The sequence below is a fragment of the Diabrotica undecimpunctata genome, chromosome 7 (genome assembly GCF_040954645.1).
Source record: "Diabrotica undecimpunctata isolate CICGRU chromosome 7, icDiaUnde3, whole genome shotgun sequence".
In the NCBI taxonomy this organism is placed as follows: domain Eukaryota; kingdom Metazoa; phylum Arthropoda; class Insecta; order Coleoptera; family Chrysomelidae; genus Diabrotica; species Diabrotica undecimpunctata.
The window spans coordinates 70,836,100-70,856,097 of NC_092809.1; the positions used below are offsets into that span (position 1 = coordinate 70,836,100).

Here is a 19,998-nt window from a genome sequence, read left to right on the forward strand (position 1 = left end):
GCTTGACTCCATTTATTGAGATGCCCTCATCAATATCTTTTAGAGCCTCTTCAAAAATGAGCTCCGAGTACAGATTGAATATCAGTGGTGAAATTATACACCCCTGTCTCACACCACTTAAGATTTTGACCTGATGTGTATATTCTCCATCTATTCGGAGCACCGCTGATTGATTCATATACAGCTTATCTATTATTTTTACGTCTCTCCCGCAATCCCTGTCCTATTCAGCAGTCCCATTATTTTTTAATGTCTGATTCTATTGAAAGCCTTCTTGTAGTCAATCGGGCATGCAAAAATATCACAGCTGATATCTCTACATTTTTGAAACAATACCTGCACGCTAAATAAAGCTTCTCGTACTAACGGCGTTCACAAATCCAAACTGATTGGGCGCAATTTGTTCCTCGCATCTCCGGTAAATTCTTTTGTGGATAACTTTTAAAAACAGCTTCAGCAGATGGCTCATTAGGCTTAGGGTCCTATAGTCATTAGGCAATGGTATGAAGTCCAATTTGAGCCACTCTACTGGTATTTTTCCTGCCTTGTATATTTCATTAAATATATCAGTTATTATTTTTATTTGTTCTGCATCTAATAGCTTTAGCAGTTTTGTAGGAGTTTCAATCAAGTCCCGGTGCCTTTCTATCCTTCATTTGTCTGACGGCTGCCGTTATTTCTTCTGGTAGGATTTCGGGACCTGAATTTTCTTCAATGGTGGGTTCTTATATTGTTCTAAGGTCGTGGAAAAAATTCTCCAAGTATTCTTCCCATACTTTCTTTTTATCTTCTTTGGTTATGGCAAGATTGCCTTCATCATCTGTTATTTTCCGCTGTTGCGTTTTCGGAACTTTCTAGCTATTTCCTTCACCTTTCGATCGACATTGAACTTATCATATGAACTTTGAAACTCCTTTATTTCTTGAAATTGTTCTGTTTTTTGTTTCTCTTTGGCTTTTCTTATCGTATTCTCTTATATTCTTGGAGATTTTCTTTGTTTTTTTTTCTCTGATTCATAAGATCAAGTATTTCATCGGTCATCCACGATTTTCGTTTCTCTATATCTTTCTTCAGGTGTTGTTCTTTTATTTCTCTCACTGTTTATTGTATGATGGTCAAACTTTCCTTTATGGTTCCTGAATCTATGCCTTCTATAAATGGCAAGTCAAAAAAGACGATGAAAATACATAACGACATAGGAAATCTAAAAATTGCATTCTACAACATATCTATTCATCTAAGCAAGAAGCTTTGGTTCTTGTTTTTAAAGATATGCTGTGCAATGCAATTTTTAGGTGTTTTATTTTTAGCCAAGTTCATTCACCTGGTACTGGCTCACCTTTTCAAGTAGTCAATCGTTCCCCTGCTTCTTTTTTATTCATGTGGCCACTGGTTTCTCGAAAATTTCGAGCCTGTTACCAGAAGTGATGAGAAACAAATTAAAAAATCAGACCTTAATGCTAATAAGAAAACATATAAGAATAAGATGCCATCAAACACAACATCAAAATGTAACGTTAAGCTTTAAGCTATGGAAAGAAAGTGAAAGAAAAGTTAAAAAATATGACAACAAAAAAGAGACATTACATCTCGATATTAAGATATGGACACCTTTTTTTAATAAAAGAAAGCTTTATAAATATTCTTACTTGTACGATTCTTCCATAAGAAACAATTCCTCATCATGTCGTTGTTTTATTTTACGAATCAGCACTTCCTGGAAACTGTCTTCTTTTTCGGCCGTTTCATCATTGGTAGATTTAATGTCTGTAGATTTTCCTACATGATCGGAAACCAACATTTGTATTTGATTGTTGATTCGTTCTTGTTGTAATCTTATATTGTTCTCCACCATTTGTTGTTTCAAAATATACTCGTCTACGAAATTTTTAAATTGCTTTTCCTGTTGGCCTATAATAGTAAATAGGTTAAATAAGGATGTACTTACGGTTGTAAAAATAATATTAAAATGGTGCTAACTAGTAATTATTAAAGTAATTATTAATGATATCAAAAATTTTTATACAATATGTAGTATCTTAGGAAATACTTCGTGTAAACTTAGCTTTAAGAAATATGACAGAAGTAGAAGGAATGGTTCCCGCCAAGTGATAGAATTAGAGGTTAGCTTGGCCCCTTGGGTAGAAGCTTAGATCGAAGTCAGTTTTGTATTTTACAATTTAATAATAAAGTGCCAAACGCTAATTTAGAGCCTATTTGTTTTCTGCTCCTCGGTCACAACACAATATGAACCTAAACTTTGATATAAGAATATGAATCTTGACTTAAAACGACTGCTTTCGAAATGCGAGATATTTAGTTTGATTTATCGTATGGCTTCCACATAGTTTGAATATACATAATACACACATATACACTACGGGGGTTCTGCAGCCACTGCCGCATCCCACATTCCTGTCTCCACCTTTTTCGGTCGTTCCATTCCTTCTCAATTATAGCTCTATCTCTAGTTGTTCCTCTGATTCCTCCTCTCCATCCTAATGCTAATATTCCTCTCCTTCTTATATTCCATGAAACATAATTTATGGCCTGTTTTGGCCATTGTTCATCTTCTATTCACATTAAATGCCCGTACGATAAAAGTTGTTTGGATTCTATTATATCTATGGTATTGTATATCCTTCCTGTTCTTCTTATTTTCTTCGTTTGGTATGTAATCAAGTCTGGATATCCGACACGCTCTTCTTAGATAGTCCATATCTACCACTTCTAGTTTTTTCTTCTCTTTCATCGTCATTTGCCAACATTCAGATTCGTACGACAAAAGTGATTCTACAACCGACCTGTATATTCTCATTTTTGTTCATAAACTAATTTTAGGAGACTAAAGTAATGAGTTTAATGTTTGTACCACATTTCTACCCTACTGTATTTTCTGCTGAATGTCCCATTTCGATGTTCTCTGGTATTTAAATTCTTCGCATTTTTTTATATCTCTAATCGAGAGTTGTGTGTCTCTTTCTTCGTTCTTTATTTTAAAATATTCCGTTTTGTTAATGTTGATGGTGAGTTCCCAATTTTCGTATTCTTCGGTTCATTTTCGAATCATGTAATGTCTTCCCCATTGTTTGTCGTAATCGTCTGCGAAAAAAAGATTTGTTATGTACTTATTCCCATAAGTTCTTTTCCCATAAAATAGATATTAAATAGATTTTAAATAGAGTTGGAGGTAAAACACATCATTGTCTCCAACCTTCTGATAGAAAATGCGTCTGAAATTTTATTCTCCATTTTAAAAGCACTTTTTTATTTATGTACATGTTCGCTAAAGCGGTGATGTTTACATTACTTAGACCTGCCTTCGTCAATATTTCAAATAATCTTTTTGCAATCTCTACTGTAGTACAGACCTAAGTCAACGAATACTAAATGCCTCGGTAAATTGCTTACTGTTCTTTTCTCTATAATTTGCAAGTACAAATATATTATCAACACAAAATCTGCCAGCATGAAATCGACTACCTATGATCTTCTATTTCCTCATATTTTCGGTTCGTTCTTTTACCAATCGACCTTAGATCCTTTCCAATGAGCTAATAACGCTTATACCTTTGTAATCTTTATATTTCTTTTTGTGGATAGAGCGTATACATGCCAAGCTCCAATCTTCTGGAATATTTTTTTGTTTAATTAGACATTTACATTGTTTCTTTGAGTATTAGTTTTGACAATTGGTAGGTTACTAACCTTGCCAATCACCCTCCACATTTTATCCGTGCTTGGGATCGGCTGCGGTAACCGCAGAGCTACTCAATGCACCCCTCAATTACGCCATGCAGTGTTCATGCATGGTTTTAACAGCAAATTTACTAAGATGTAAATTGTAGCTGGAACGTCAGATAATAGAATAAGTGATGGAGTTTAAATATCTAGGCATCACATTATCTAGCTACGGAAAACTCGAAACCGTAGTGGAAGATCAAGTGAATAGAGCAAATAGAGCCGCAGGCTGCCTAAATGAAATAATATGGAGAAATAAAAATATCGGGAAAGAAACAAAAGAAGGAATTTACAAAACAGTTATCAGACTGACATACGCAGCAGAAACAAGACCTGACACAGAGAGGATAAAAAGGATGTTAGAAACAGCAGAGATGTAAACACTCAGAAAAATTGATAGTAAAACACTATGGGACAGAACTAGAAGTACAGATATACGACGTAGATGCAACGTGGAGAACATCAAGGACTTGGTAAAAAATAGAAGAGTAGAATAGAACGATCATATAAGCCGAATGACATCAAATAGAGTAGTAAAGATGGCAAGAGACGGTTCTCCAACAGGAAGACGATCAGTAGAAAGACCACGTAAACGATGGAACGATAACTTACTGAAGGTACATTGAAAAACAGACAGAGTGATGTCTACGTAAAAAGAAGAAGAATTAGACATTTATTATAGATCTCCGCCAGCAATTCTATTAGTATTAACGGTCCGAGTTTTAGTAATACATTGATTAGTTGTACTTCGTCTTTGTCTATTGGATCTGTTCCGAAGTCTCTGTAATTTATTTTGCAATTTGGCCTTGCTTCAGATAATAGGGATTTGTAATATTCTTTCCACTCTAACAGAATTATGAAGTTTAATCTCCTTATTTCATTATAATCGTTTCTGAAGTTTCCTATAAACTTCCATTCTTCAGATACTCGAGCTACACCCATGTATCTGTGGATGCCTAACCATCGCAATTGATTTGGTGAAACCATTCCCAAGATCTTCTTGACAGTCATCCAAGACCAGATTACGAAGTCAGACCTTTTAGTAATGCCCGTACCTTTATGCTGGAGTGTCTGAGGTCTAAACATTTAAAAAAATTTGTTAGTTTTATGCGTCAGGCAGCGTCAATACTATGGAATAGTTTATCGCCTATTTCAGAATCTTTACTCGTCAAGTAGCACTGATATAGAAATTTTCTTTCGTTGCATCAGCCAGAAATATATTTTTTTCGAAATCTTTGAGGAATGTGATTTTTTGCTGCTATTATCACTAAATCTACGAATAGCTTGTAACTTCACCGATTAGTAGAGACTTTTTTTGAATCTGTTATCAGGTTCAGCTGTATAAAACTCTGAAACTCTACTGAAACTATCTACTACAAAAACTGAATAAGTAATCTTACCTAAAATCTCTGTTTGTTTATCTTGAATTTCTTTCAATACTTCTTCATACTTCTTAAATTGAAGAGAAACTAACAAAAGTGACTCCTGTTGATGTAAGGCCGAATACGTATTCTGTATTCCAGCATTAATATCTTGTGGTACTAATGTAGAGGAAGCTGGAACAGCAACTGGCTTACTTTCAGTAACATAAGAAGGAGGAGGTTGTTCTTTCTGAAGCGCTATAGGTTCTTTGGAAAATACCGGTGGGTCTTCTTTTGGAATCACGATTGATGCTTTTTCAATCTTCCTAGAAATCGGAGATTCTGACCGTTTGGTACCTGATGATCCTATCCCCAACCAATCGGGAACTCCTAAAATTTATTGATTACTTATTTATATACTTCGAATGAAAGGGCAATAAACCTAGACATATTGCCAAATGTTTTACATATATGAGGTGTGCTAAACCATAACGTTGTAAGTGCCACTCGAGCTGAAAGGCGTTCTATATGATTAAACCGTTGTATGTGCCGACCTTCACTTACACTCTTGAAGCCAAAGCTCTGAGATCCCCTACCTTTAACACTGAGAAAGAGAAAGTCATAACGTTGTAAGTGCCTTATCAGTTGCAACCACAGTTGCTACAATCAGTCTACGCAAAATAGCAGACGAAGTACTTGAGTGTGTTACTGTAGAGTCAAAAAACGTGTTTTAAATACATTGAAATGGGAAAAAACTATTAGAAAAAGCAGTAAAACAGAGGACTTAAATATATAAATACCAAAAAGAAAGAATTAGGTGAAAAAAGCGAGCCAAAGGAGGAAAGTTCTGATAAAACATATTTTTGTTGTGATATTAAAGTTCCATTTAAAAAACACTAATAAACGCTATATCTTTGGTTTCTGCTATATGTTTTGCTTAAAGTGTTTATTTATTAATACTCTAAGCAAATACAATTTATTTGATCATTGGGTTTAACATTTTTGACGTGACAACGTCTTAAATTAGGTTGTGGCTCGGAGTCACTCATGAAAAAGTGTAACGCCCGCTCACGTTTGTTACGATGAGTCACCGAACGAGAGAGAGGCCCGCCGGACCGGCGAATACCTTGCGTCTCTCTCCCACTCAAACATGATCGGTCCGCTGGTGCGATGCTATTTCTCCTATCATCGTCCTATCCTCAACAAAATCACTCAAATAGAAATTAGTTAAGTTTAAGTTTACATGTACAATGTTTCAGTAAACAAAATATATTTCTATAGTTAAAATTTATGCAATTCTTATTTTCATTCAATTCCTTGTTCCTATTGTGCAATTTAATAATATTCATATCAATAAATATTCTACCGAGAAAAAGACGTTGTCACGTAAAATCTTCGCCCGTAAAACCGACTTTACAGGCAACCGATTTTTTTAGTCAGTATTTTCGTTTAAGGTGTCCTGCAAGTTCCAGTTCTCGTATGTGTATAACATTAGATTGGCGTAAAAAGCTTTACCGTGACTTTTGGGATATGGGGAATTATAAGGAACAACAAATATATCTAAAAAACTTCATTCGAGTCTGTTTAGTAAAAAGAAGGAGACATGGTAGTTACGATGATGCAATCCAAAGCCGGCGACATACAAATATATGCTAATAATTCGGAGCATGTCTGAAGTTTAGGTATGTAAAATTCAGCATCTTTCATTTGAAGCTTTAGTTAATAAACTGTGTCCTGTAAGCAGAGGTAAATTCACATTTTTTCAGGTTTGAAAAAAGACGTTGTGTGAGACTTTTGCTGTCAGTGGACAACGTGTGCAGATTCTCTCCGAGAAAATTAGTTGTGATGACGAAAGTATGAAAGATAAACGGGGCTGTAAAAGACATAGACGAGAGCCTAAATGGAAAGAAAAGATCATTGATTATATATCGTCAATTCCAGCACAAGAAAGTCACTACGGTAGAAGTGACGCACAAATCGAAAATATCTCCCGACAGAGCTTAATGTAGCTAAGTTGTACAAAGGATTTTTGGAAAAGTACTTTGCTGATTCTACCGAGCCACCAGTATTTAGACAGTAGTTTAATGATATATTTTTGACAGAGTTTAATCTTTCATTTAAGCCCCAACAAGTTGACACATGCCCAACATGTGACTCGCTTAAAGTCAAAATAGACGCAGCTCTACTCTAAGAGAAGAAATAAAAACTTATATTAAGCAAAAACTAGAAGTTCACCACAGGCAAGCTGACGTGGCAAGACAACAAATGAGTAAATGTTGCATAGAACCCAGAGGAAACAACTCAGATATTCGAATGGTTCAATTTGATCTCCAGCAACAGATGTATCTTCCAAAATTAATTCATACCCAAATGTACTACAGCCGTCAGCTTGCTTGTATTAATATGGGTATTCATTTAGAAGACGAAGGAATGGGCATCATGTTCCTCTGCAATGATGAATTTGTCGGGCAAAGGGGGTCTAACGAGATAGCTTCTTGTCTGTAAAGGTTTTTTACCAGTAGCGAAATAGGATTCACTACAGATAAGCAAAAGCTAATTCTTTTATCAGATAATTGTGGTGGCCAGATTAAGAACCAGGCTTTACTTGTTATGTATCTCGTTTTAATTGCAAAAGGTTTCTTTTCAGAAATTACTCATAAATTTCCTGTGAAAAGACATAACTTTCTCTCGTGTGATCGTGATTTTGCCATTATAGAGAAAGCAAAGAAGCATGCCAAGCCGCTTATACCAAAAGGCCTCATTGAAATTATTGCTAATGCTTGAAAGAAAAATCTGTTCTTCGTAGTGAATACTACAACATTTTTTGACTGAATGAATCAAGCTTAATTCATGATAAACACTAAAACTTGCAGATATCTTCGGCTACTTTGATTCGAGTAACATTTGAAAACTTTGGTGAAGTTTATATAAAGAAAAGTTATGGGGATTTTGCTCCATGGCTTAAAACTTCAGTGACCAAATCTGAAATCACTAAGGCGAGTTTTGAGGAGTTGGAAATCGAGATGAAAGAAACCCGTGCCATTGTATACCGAAAAAAATAAAGATATCCAAACCATGCTACCATATTTAGCAGGAGAAGCAAAAACATTTTACGAAAACCTTACAAAATGCTGATCAACTTTTTAAAGTTATTCCCAAAGTTAATTAAAGTTTGTTGTGTTAGTATTTTTAAATTAATTAAAGCATAAACTAGTTATTTCTCTAGACTGTAAATTTGTATGTCAATAGTGTTAATTGAACCAAAGTTTAATAATAAAAATATTAAGAATTATTTCGTTCATTATTGTTCAACTAACAGTTTTTTGTCTCTACTGAAACTTTTATTTTGGGCATTTACAACGTTTGGCGCCCCTCATATAATAACATTTTTTTTATGAAATTAGTCCATATGCTATATGATATGATATAATATTAAATATGCTTTAATACTAAATGAGGGCAAGATTGTTAATGTTATACCAATTTCATCATTTTGTTATTGTTGATATAAATAATAATCCACTTTACATCGATTTACAAAGAATAATAAACTGAACCTTTGTTGCGTAAAAATAGTCTTAACTATTTAACATTGAAATGAACCTGTCCCCAAATAATGCCTGCTTCAGCTAAGGTATACAAACCATAAAATTTTTTTTATTACATACCTGACGTACTAGTTTTCTGAAAAGTTTCCACTGGCTTGGCCGGCTCTTTTTTATCCTTATTTAAAAAATCCCCATGATAGTCGCCGCTGAACAACCCCAAACCCAAACTATCCTCAACTCCTGATCCCCGTCGTCCTCCTCGTCTTCTTTCAGCTGGAATAGCTGACTTTCCCACATCCGTAGAAAAAAGAGATGCATCTGGATTTAATGAGCTTACGTCCTTTAACGAAGTGGTCGTTTTAGGGACTGCAGCGGCTGCCTTGCTTTCTTTTAGAATATCTTCAAGAGATGTTCCTCTTTTATCTGGTTTAGGCTTAGGTTTAATAGGTAAAATGTCATCCAGGAAATCGGTACTCTTAGATTTATCTTGTCGAGATGCATCTAAACAAAAAAATATTTTAAAATGTTTACAATAATATTAATTTAATATTATTAAAACAATTTACGGAAAAAGAAAATAGTAAAAGCATTACACAAGGGGGTGGATAGACCTCGGGGAAAAAAGGGCCACATAGTTATTGATAGTATATAAAGAAACTATTTTATGTATTATTTATAACGCGTTTACAACGTATTGAAAATGGAAAAACTATATGTGGATGATACCATTTACATCCGTATAGTATAGGTATACTGTGTAATGCGTTTTGAAAAATTTAATAATAAACAAATATAAATAAAAAATTCCTGAAATTTCAAATTATATGGATGAATATGACAATGTGTGGAATCGTGAATTATGTCAGGGAAATATTATATGTTAGTTTAATGGAATATTGAAACTCTGGCAATACTGCAACGAAAAATTGTAAGAATGAAACACTGAAAACTTTTGTTTTCCCAATTTCCATAAAATTTATTATAATTTGAATCACTTATTTGAGAAACTCCATAAGTCACAAAACGAAAACTTTCGGAAAACAAGAAAAAACTGTGTGAGGAAAACACGGAGATTTCTATATGTTAAAAACTGATCCAATTCCATTTATACACTGTTTCTTGACTTTTTCACTCCAATATTTTTTTAAAAAAAGATTGAGAAGAAGCTCTATATAAGCTCAAACTTGCTGACTTATGGGATTTCCCAAATAAATTGTTCAGCGTCACCTGAAACTAAACTTTATAAAGAGTTAAAATGAAACAAAATACACATAGTACCTACTGTGTTATCATAACAAAAACGAAAACGAAACAAAACGAAAAGTGTTATCATTCATCTTCTGCAGGTATATTATTCGTCGTTGTGGGCCAGTTGAACAATTCATTAGAATAATCCTGGATATTTTCTACATCTGGTATATAACTTTGTAGTTTTTGTATATCAGCAATCTTCTTATAATTAATCGGAACCTTTCCACTGGGATATGCCAATGGTTCAGGCAATATTAGTGTATTTTTTTATTATTGTTAAGCCTGTGATTGGCTAATCTGTTAATAAAAGGGTGTGCTACAACCAAGTTGGAGTTCTCGTAGAAGTGGTGAAAATGCATAAATTGGCTTATTTTTAGTTGAACCTTCTGATTTCTTGGAATATTTTTGCCACTGGATTCCGCGGATAATATGGTTTTTTGTAGTACTTTAGCCACCAACTTTTGTAATCAATTACGTCTTCAGCATTGACCAATACCACATTAAAGCGGTTATATTTACATGAAGTTTTTATCAGCTGTCAATATTCTTCCATGGTGTATATAGGGTCTACTTTTCTAATTTTCTTTTACTCACCGCAAAATCTATCACATGGTAGGAAGGAATGGCCCCTAATAGAAAAATAATGGTCAATAGTCTTAAATTTTTTGCTCGAAATCAAAGCGGAAAAAAACCTTAACACAGTGTGGTTTTTATTTTGTGCTCCACAACCGTCAGAGAAAACATGTCATTCGGCCCCTTCGTAGCGTTAGGCTCATGATACAGGAGAAACGTTGCTTTTCCTATTTTACTATTGTTAATACAAAAAACGTTCACTGTTAAATGGCGAAGATAGAGAACCTCTTGGACCGGAATTTATGGCAGATAAAGGTTCTGCATAAAATCTATAGAAATGACATCAATTTTCTCGTTGGACTCGGCCATTTCTTTAACAAATTTTATTTGAGTTAAAAATTTCTTAGCTCGACGTAAATGAATCATTTTCTCGGCGGCTGCAACTCTCTTTGCATTATCGGTCAAATATGCGTACTATTTATTTTCATTGCAAGCTCCTCACACACAGAACATGTATCTACCTGAGGTCTTTCAAATGATAATTCAAAATCTTCGTTAAAAACTTTTCTGTATTACGAATACTTACCAGTGGCATATTCCGGAAATTTTTCTGTAAAGATTTTGTATATAAGAGTGATATCTAGTTTCTCATTTAAATATGTAATAGTTTTTCTTGACGGTATAGTAGGGTATGATTTAATATGTCCACGAATAGCATCTGTAAAAATACCAGAAATTGCATTGCCTTTTTCGCCGTTTGTCGAATGGTGATTTTTTTGCACTTAGAAGAAGATTCACCAAGTTCTTTTCGTGTACGTCGTTGCTTAACTTCAGTTGCGGAAATTAGGCTTTGTAAGTAACAATTTTTCTCATTTTTTAGGTCCCTAAATCGTTGGAAAATCTGCATATTTTCGTCGCTACTCATCAATGAAAACCACTTTTCCTGCACCTAAAAATTAAGTACATATTAACAAATTTAGATTGATCAGTCAACAAAAAATTGTTTTTAATGAAAACTTTTTATTAGAAAAGATAAAATTATCAACTTACTTGCAATCTTTGGAGGATGAAGAAGGAACGACAGGAACATGCTTCCCCTTCCAATTAATGTATTCGTTTCCTTTTACTCTAGCTCGTTTTATTATTTCATTTATATATTCGTAGGTTTTTTTTATATTTCTTTCTTTTTCTGATTAGGTAAATTAATATCGTTATGATCACTGTCGCTTTCACTAATTTTAAAATAGTTTTGTCAAGATATAATACAAGTAAGTAATCCACAATATTATTACTACTGTATTCGTGTTCACTACACATTTATTTTTATCTACGTGCATTCACAACAAGAGATTGAACTTGACTGAAAATTATTGGCATTATTGCGCCAAATTATAACGACATTCGCGCTAATTATAACTTTGTGTTTAAAAAATGAGTTTTTAAAAATTATTTTATTTAATATAAATTTACAAAAGTTATGTAGCAAAAGTTATCTAACAAAAAGTTAACAAGCAAAAGTTATCTTAATTGAAATGTCCCTCTATTTATAATATAGTATTGCGTAGTTTCTATTGTCCTACAATGTGCAGATTCTGTAGAATCCAGTAGCGTAACTCGCTGCATAGGAGAATCACCTTTAGTCATGGACTTCTCAAGTGATGGATTTTTAATATGAGTCTATACTGTATATTTCTTAACTGAATAAGTTGAGGAGGAGAGAGCTGTTTGTCTCAAGTTAGCCATACAGAAATAGATCTGTATTTTTTATTTTTTTAAAGTTTGGTTTTTTAGATGCGTAATTACAAGAAAAAAGGCTTTGCCCAGACGAAACAAAGCTACAACAAATGAGGCTACCATCACTGTTCAGAATGGAATAGGTTTGAGAACCGCAGCTGAAAAATTTAAGATTCCAAAAACTTGCTTGATACGACATTTAAAATTAGTAAGGGTTCCATTGAGGGGCCCTCCCGGGGCAGTTTTAAGCCTTTTTTAGTGAAGAAGATGAGAAAATTTTAGTAAAATATCTTTTCAATATGCAAACCAGAATTTACGGACTTTCATCATTTGATGTCTGTAGAATTGCTTTTGACTTAGCCGAAAGCCTTAAAATACCACATTCCTTCAATAAAGTGTTGAAGAGTGCAGATACTGACTTTCCGCTTTAAACAATATTTGATACTTCTTCCCAAACTTTCATCATTGCTGACTTGGAAGATTTTTCCAAGTCAGCAATGCATCAATCTGAAATAATTCGCCCTCATAGACCTGCCACTCCAAATCAGCAATTGTCAATCAGCAATCAAACAGCAGAGCTGATAATTATTCTCTTTAACTTGGTACCAGTAAGCAGGCTGATACAGGTATCAATGCTAGTTCTTTCACAGACATACTTCAGCTGCTGTCACCAAAACCCAGCCAACATTATAAAAAGCACAAAACCAATACTAAAAAGGAAATATCGAAAATTTTGACAAGCATACCAAATAAAGTTGATCTTGAGAAACAAAAGGAAATTAGGAAAATTAGAGGCAGATAGAAAATAGATAACGAAACCAAAACTACGCAAAGAATTGCAGAAGCAGGTACAAATTTTGAAGCTTGTGCCAAAGAGAAAGCAGCTAGTGTAGGATAGCAGTGACAGTAGTGAAAATTCAGATTTGGATATATTTATTGTAATTAAGCTTATAGTCGGAGCAAGAAGGAAGAGGGCTGGATAAAGTGTCAGCAGTGCAATAAATGAGTACCTACATGATGCATGTGCTGGTGTGGAAGAAGACGAAGATATGTTTCTATTCTATTTTCACTTAAACTTATTATGATCTAGTGTTACTTTTATGTAACGCTTACAGAGGTACTTAGTCGGCGTTACATGAGGTTTCAGTTTCGCTACAATCACGTAGATGGCGATGTAAGGCATTCAAAACAAACATAAGGAAGCCTTCCGTGCAAAGCCAGACTGATATTTATTTTAGTTAGTGAGTAACTGCAGTCTGAACTAAATATTATTTAGCAAGTATCATGGAGCATAACATTCGTTTTGAGTAAGTACTGCAAAAACGTTATTTTTAGAGTAAAACGCATGATATTTTTAGAAGAATAGTGTTAAATACTGCTTTTGTGTTGTTGTCTGTGAAAATAGGTAGTTTCTTTGTTTATGTTTGATAAAAACAGCATTGAATTATAGATTTATATATATATATATATATATATATATATATATATATATATATATATATATATATATATATATATATATATATATATATATATATATATATATATATATATATATACATATATAACGCTCTCTGAAGTACGTGTCGTTTTCGACCTTAAAAAAAGTATTAATACTCTTTATTTCTTTCTATACAAGCCTTAACTCTAAAAAAGCATTAAAATTGGCATTATATAGATGATGCGGATGAAATCTTCATTGAGCCTTGGGATGCCAGTGAATTAACGGATGAGGATTCTGAAATGATGATGACGAAGGCACTTTAGATAATCTAACCGGCCGTCAACTTCTGTCTAAAGTATAAATTGAGGTTAAAAAATATACAGAAGGTTATGATGATGAAGCTCCTTCAGATGATGCATCCGAACAAAACACAGAGGGAGAAACTATAGAAAATGAGAATCTCGAAAAGCATTAAGAGAGGGTCGATTTCTTAAAAAAATTAAGTTTAACAGTAAAATCAACTGAAATGAGAGTTGTAACTTAGTTCCATCACATGCACAACCTTTTCTTGTGTAAAGTTATAAGAAAGATATCGAAGATCCTGTTGCTCTGTTCCGAAAAATGTTAAGATGATAATATTATCCAGAAGCAGAAACAAGAAGGTATGCCATTTTTAAAAACTGTCCAGATCTTCAAATTACCGCGGAAGAAATTCGATGTTTCATTTGCATTCTCATCGTGACTGGATACGACTGCAAACCTAGCATTTTTCGCTTCATGTATCGAGAGCGATCATGGTATTTTTTTCATAAAGTGGGTAGAAAATAACGTTGTGGCTGCTGCACCTACAGCTTATGGTACTACACCTGTAGGAACTGTGCATAGATATAGTAAAAAAGAAAAAAATATATGTTCAAATTCCAAGACCGCAAATCATTGTCAAATATAAGAATAATATGGGAGCAACCGATTTGATGCACCAAAACATATAGAATTGGAATCCGTTCAAAGAAGTAGTGATGATGTATCTTCACATGGATTATTGATACAAGTATTAGTAACAGCTAGATATTCTACAAGCACTACTACCCCAAAATTTCCCAATTAGATATCAGAAGGTGTATTGCTCAGTCATATATTAAAAAATAGACAAATGCTCCAAAGTATGGTGGAAGGCCCAGTTCTTCGAAATTTGGTATCTCGCTTAATAGAATATCAGACAATCTAAGGTACGATGGAAACAATCACCTTTTAATAACTATACCTAACAACAAAAGACGTCGCTGTGCGGGAGAGGGGTGTAGCAGTAGTAGTCAAACAATTTGTAGCAAATGTGATGTCGGCATATGTATTGAATGCAATTATACTTTTCATATGAAGACATTCTAATTTTTATATAAATTTCCTTGTGTTTCTTAAGAATTTATTTTATTTTAGTTACGGCACTGTAATAACCTAGCGTGAGATTTATGTAACACATGTTTTTTTGTTAGTTAATAGAGCTTTGGATTAAAAAATTGTTAATTTGACTATTATTGTACATTTTTAATAAAACTATATTAGTTTGATTAAAAAAATTACAAAAAAAAAACGGGTGTGGCAGTCCAGTGGGACTGCCGGTAGAAGTTATACTTCTATACACGCGTTCGCCGTTACAAATTTATATGGGAGTCAATCTGCGCAATCATTACATATTTAATGCTATAGGTAAGAGAGAGCAGAAAGAGAAAAAGAATTAGGTATATAGGTATATGGTGCATCGTTTGCTGTATATAAACATTTGACCTGTAATAGGAGTATAGTAAATGAAGGATTGTATCAATATTTTAATGAAAATATATATTTTTATTTTCATATATGTATAAAAGGAGTTGAATGCAAAAAAATTTTTTTACACATACTTTGCAGTAAAATTCATTGTTTATTTTGTTATTAATATAAAAATTACAATACAATACACTGCATCATAATTCAATATAATAATACAATACAAATTAAAATGCAATATTCATAAGTATTTAAAACTGCCAATATACATAACTTACTTTACGAAGATAAAAATAAAAAACCAACAACTCGGATTATGTTGTAAATTTTCATTTTATTTTAAAATTTAGCATTTTTACGTATATTACATATATTTAATAACATTAACGTGAGGTTTTTAAATATTTTAAAAATAAAAAAGGAAATTCATATTGGGATTCGAACTCACGTACACCAGCGTATGAACCAAACAAGTAAAAGATTTGCCAATTAGACATGATACTAGACCTACTTTCATTAAGCGATGCAGGGCGTATAAACAAAGATAAATTTAACAGGATGATTGTTAAAGATGTTCCAAATGAGTCTACTCGTTCCGATAAGTAACAGTATAATTATGACACTTTATTAATTTTTTTATTTTCTCAACTATTAGTGTTTATTGCATAGTATATAAATTATTTTTATCACTGATACTGAATACATAGTAAGTAAAAAAATAATCCGATTCATAAAATTAATGAATATTTTATGCATACATGCAGTAACAGTTCTTCAAGAATATTTAAAAACTAACCGAAATGTCCATCTTTATTTCGTTACTGCCGACGTCGTCGGAACTCATACAGGTTCGGACACGATTTAAGTAGGTATTATATTTCGGTATTAAAATTTTGTAATTTGAATCGATTTGTGAGTATATTTTTAGTCATCTTGATGGTTAAAGGACAATAAATTATATTTATGCTGTTAATGTTGAATTAGCAATTATTTATTGTGCGATTTAAAACTATTTAAGTATATATTTTTATTTGTATAACGACCCTATCTATACGTGATTGTGATTACTATAACTGTTCAATAACTGATATTGAAACCAAAAATGATTCTGCTGATGAATTGGTTGAAAATACATGGAGTCCTCCTCGAAAACGAAGTAAAAGAAGCCCTCTGAGCGTTGAAGTTAAAGAAATCATTTTAAATGTTTTTAAATGTGAAAGACAAGAAAATCCCGGGTTGGTGGTTGAAGATATTGTGAAAAAAGTGGCTAATATAGTTGGAGTTTGTGATAGAAGTGTGTTTACGGTGATAAAGGAATACAAAACGAATCATCAATTCGCTGGACCAAAAGTATGTCTGACCCGGAAAAAGAAGTTTGACAAAATTGATGATTTTGACAAAAATGCCATTAGAAGACTGGTTTATAATTTTTTTATGAGCAACGAAATACCCACCGTTGATAAGGTTTTAAAGAAGGTGAACTATGACCCTGATTTGATAAATTTTTCGAAAACCACATTTTACCGAATATTGAAAAACTTAATTTTCAATACAAAAGTAGGGAAAGAAACGCTCTTTTACTAGATAGAGACGACATTGTGATGTGGCGAAGAGAATATCTTCAAAAGATAAGAGCTTATAGACTTTACGTTTTGTTCTGATGACATATTTATAGTACCTACATATGCATTCCCCAAAATTTTCAGATTTAGTTAATTTAACAGTGACGAGTCACGACATATTAATAGTTATATATATATATATATATATATATATATATATATATATATATATTATTTCAACATAATTGAGTAATGAGTATTTTTTTGTTATTATTATTATGAAACTTTGAATAGACTAGAATTGTACAAACAACTAAGTATAGTAAAAATTAAAAATAAAACTTATATTTTTGCAGGCACTCTGTACATAAAATTGTTGGCAAAAAAATAAATTCTTGGGTTTTTCGCCCTGAATAAATGGTTCCTATTATCGGATATCAACTAAAGCAATCAGGTTCTTTGTCGAGCACTTTTGCAAAATTAAAATATAAATTTCGTATTTTATAAGATAATATATATTCTGACTAAACAAAAAGATAATCCCAAATGCGGCCCTGTTGCAGGCCTACACGTGGTAATGTTTACATCTTCCTGCATCGGTTAATGAATTTTACTATTGACAGTTGTCTGTCATACAGTGATTATTTTGAAATACAAAAGCCTAAAATAATTATGAACATTTAATAAATAATACAAAACATATCACATAAATAATAATATTAATATATATTATATTATATATTTATATAATATTATATATAATATAATATATTTATAATATTAAATATATATACAAAAGGAACATTTTTATTCTCGAGAGAGGAAGAGAGAGAAAATATATCTTATGTCTCTCTCTTACTCATTATCTTACATCTGTAATGGTTTCACAGATTCACTCCCGTGCAAATTTCCAACGCCGACCGTGCGTATAGAAGTATAACTTCAAAAATAACTCGGGTTACAAAAAAAATAACATAATTAAAAATTTTATTCAAAACTATGGTTAGGGTGGTGTTTTCATTACTTATTAAGTTTGTAACATGCAAGTAAAAAGTGTTAGGTTGTCCTTTTTGACTCGGTCTCCCCCTACTTTGTAAATAAATTAAAAATCTACAACCTTAAATTAAAGATCTGTTGTTCTTGCCTAAATTACAAGATTTTTAAGACACGACTTATAACTATTAACTTAAGTTTAGTTTATAGTTTAAAAATCATCACTAAACGTACCTTTAGTTGTATCAAGAAGCCAATCATCCATCGGTTTTTTAGCAACACTTTCAGCCTTTTTCGTTTCTTCTGTTGTACCTACAGATGACTTTGGTTGCGTATCAAATGCTAATAAATGATCCAAGGTTTTCTTTTCCGGTGTCTTAGTTAAACTAGGACGTTTCGTTTTATGGTCGTCGAAAAAGCTGTCGTCATTTTCCAAAGGGTCGTCTAAATCGAAATCCATATCTCTTTCTAATTAATGATTAATTCAAGCTAATAATAGTGGTATTTTATTCACAATGCAGTATTGTGATGGTGAACAAATAGGGGAAGCTTTGTTTGTATTTATGTAATGTTGACGTTTAAGTTGCTAGGCTACAGATTTAAATTATATTATTGGCCGAAACAAAGGCTTTTTTAGAGTTTTGAATTTATAGATATTCATACGAGCCTAGTTGGTTAGGAAACTAAGATTCTTCTTCCTTGGACGAAAGAAATCGGATTCATCATAGGATCGGAGAAGATCACATACCTACGGTAGTTTTCACAGGTACAGTATAAACAGTATAATTATTTACGGATGGGAGGTGAATGATTTAGAACGAGGGAAAAGGAAAACAGTATTTGCAATTTTATTTATAAATTTGGAAACATATTGATATGGATCACATATTAATCCTTTTTTATTCTTATATCCGAAAACTTATTTCTTGCTTTAATCTACGAGATGCAATAATACGTAATGGATTTTAAGCTTTCAGTTATTTGCTTTCATGTAAAGTCGCACGACGCACAATTCGGGCTGTTGCCTGATCTCAAACGGTAATACCGTTAACAACATTAATTGGTTTTTATGGTACGTAGAACTATCAGGTACTCACAGCATGAATTCCACCTAAATCATACAATAACAACTACTGTCACTTAAAAAAAAATAAAAAAAAGTCAACTTTTGCGACAGGGATATCCCCTACAGGGGGTAATATGACGCACTAGGTGTTGGGGATATGGCTTATGGGAAATTACATGTAACCAAAAATAAAAACTTAGAGTAATTAACTTTGCAACTTTTAATGAGATTGGGTGAAATAAAACGGTCTACACAACTGACATAGTGTTTAAACGGTAGGGAATTTAACAAAAAAATTGAAGTGTCCACGACGAATATTAGTTTTGGCATGATTTTCTTAATTTGTTCCATTTTGACAATGTCGATGTCTTCGGCTAATGTAAAGATTAACTGAACCTTTCTTTATTTATAAAGTAAATTTTCACGCCATCATTTTTGATGTTAATGACTACGTCCACATAATATAATCGTTTATTCTTTCCTGGATACTCAACTAATACGTAGTCGTTGAAGTTAACACTTTCTAATTGACAATGGCCATTCTTCTTCTAGTAAGATCTTCTTTTTCGCTGGCTTTCGAAGCTTGAATATTTTTTCCTGCTTTGGAATTTTGATTGCTCGTTTGGCCTTCTTAGCTTCTATATTTTAAGGCGTCAAAAGTTGAGCATGCTGTTTCTTTTTCGCTACGGCAGAAGCATCACATTTTGGCACTGGTGACACAATTTGTAGAAGTTTCGTAGGAGTTACTTCTTTTATAAGAAGTAGGCTTCTTCTTTGGAGTATGAAGTGAAAGTGAACCAGATGCGCTAGGTTGAGTGTCCAAGGCTGAGCTATTACTTGCGTCGTCGTCCTTGTCCATAGAGTTGGACTCCAAGTCACCTTTTACGTAAGCATAATCAGGAATAGAGTAGGACACGAATAGGAACACTCCGCAGGCCCGGAAGCCTGCCGAACCAGT

General features: G+C 32.9%; 1 protein-coding gene across 2 annotated transcripts in view; it reads right to left on the reverse strand.

Annotated features, from left to right (window-relative positions):
- twy (fas-binding factor 1 twitchy) overlaps positions 1-18,540 on the reverse strand; it is a 43,946-nt gene extending 25,406 nt beyond the window's left edge. For both annotated transcript variants that reach the window (XM_072537506.1, XM_072537507.1), the window contains exons 1-4: positions 18,209-18,540; positions 8,771-9,151; positions 5,142-5,492; positions 1,650-1,911 (exon numbers count right to left, since the gene is read on the reverse strand). In XM_072537506.1, coding sequence (XP_072393607.1) covers positions 1,650-1,911; positions 5,142-5,492; positions 8,771-9,151; positions 18,209-18,434 — 1,220 coding nt within the window. In that variant the 5' untranslated portion in view covers positions 18,435-18,540. The remainder of the gene's footprint in view (positions 1-1,649; positions 1,912-5,141; positions 5,493-8,770; positions 9,152-18,208) is intronic.
- Between the last annotated feature and the right edge of the window lie 1,458 nt (positions 18,541-19,998).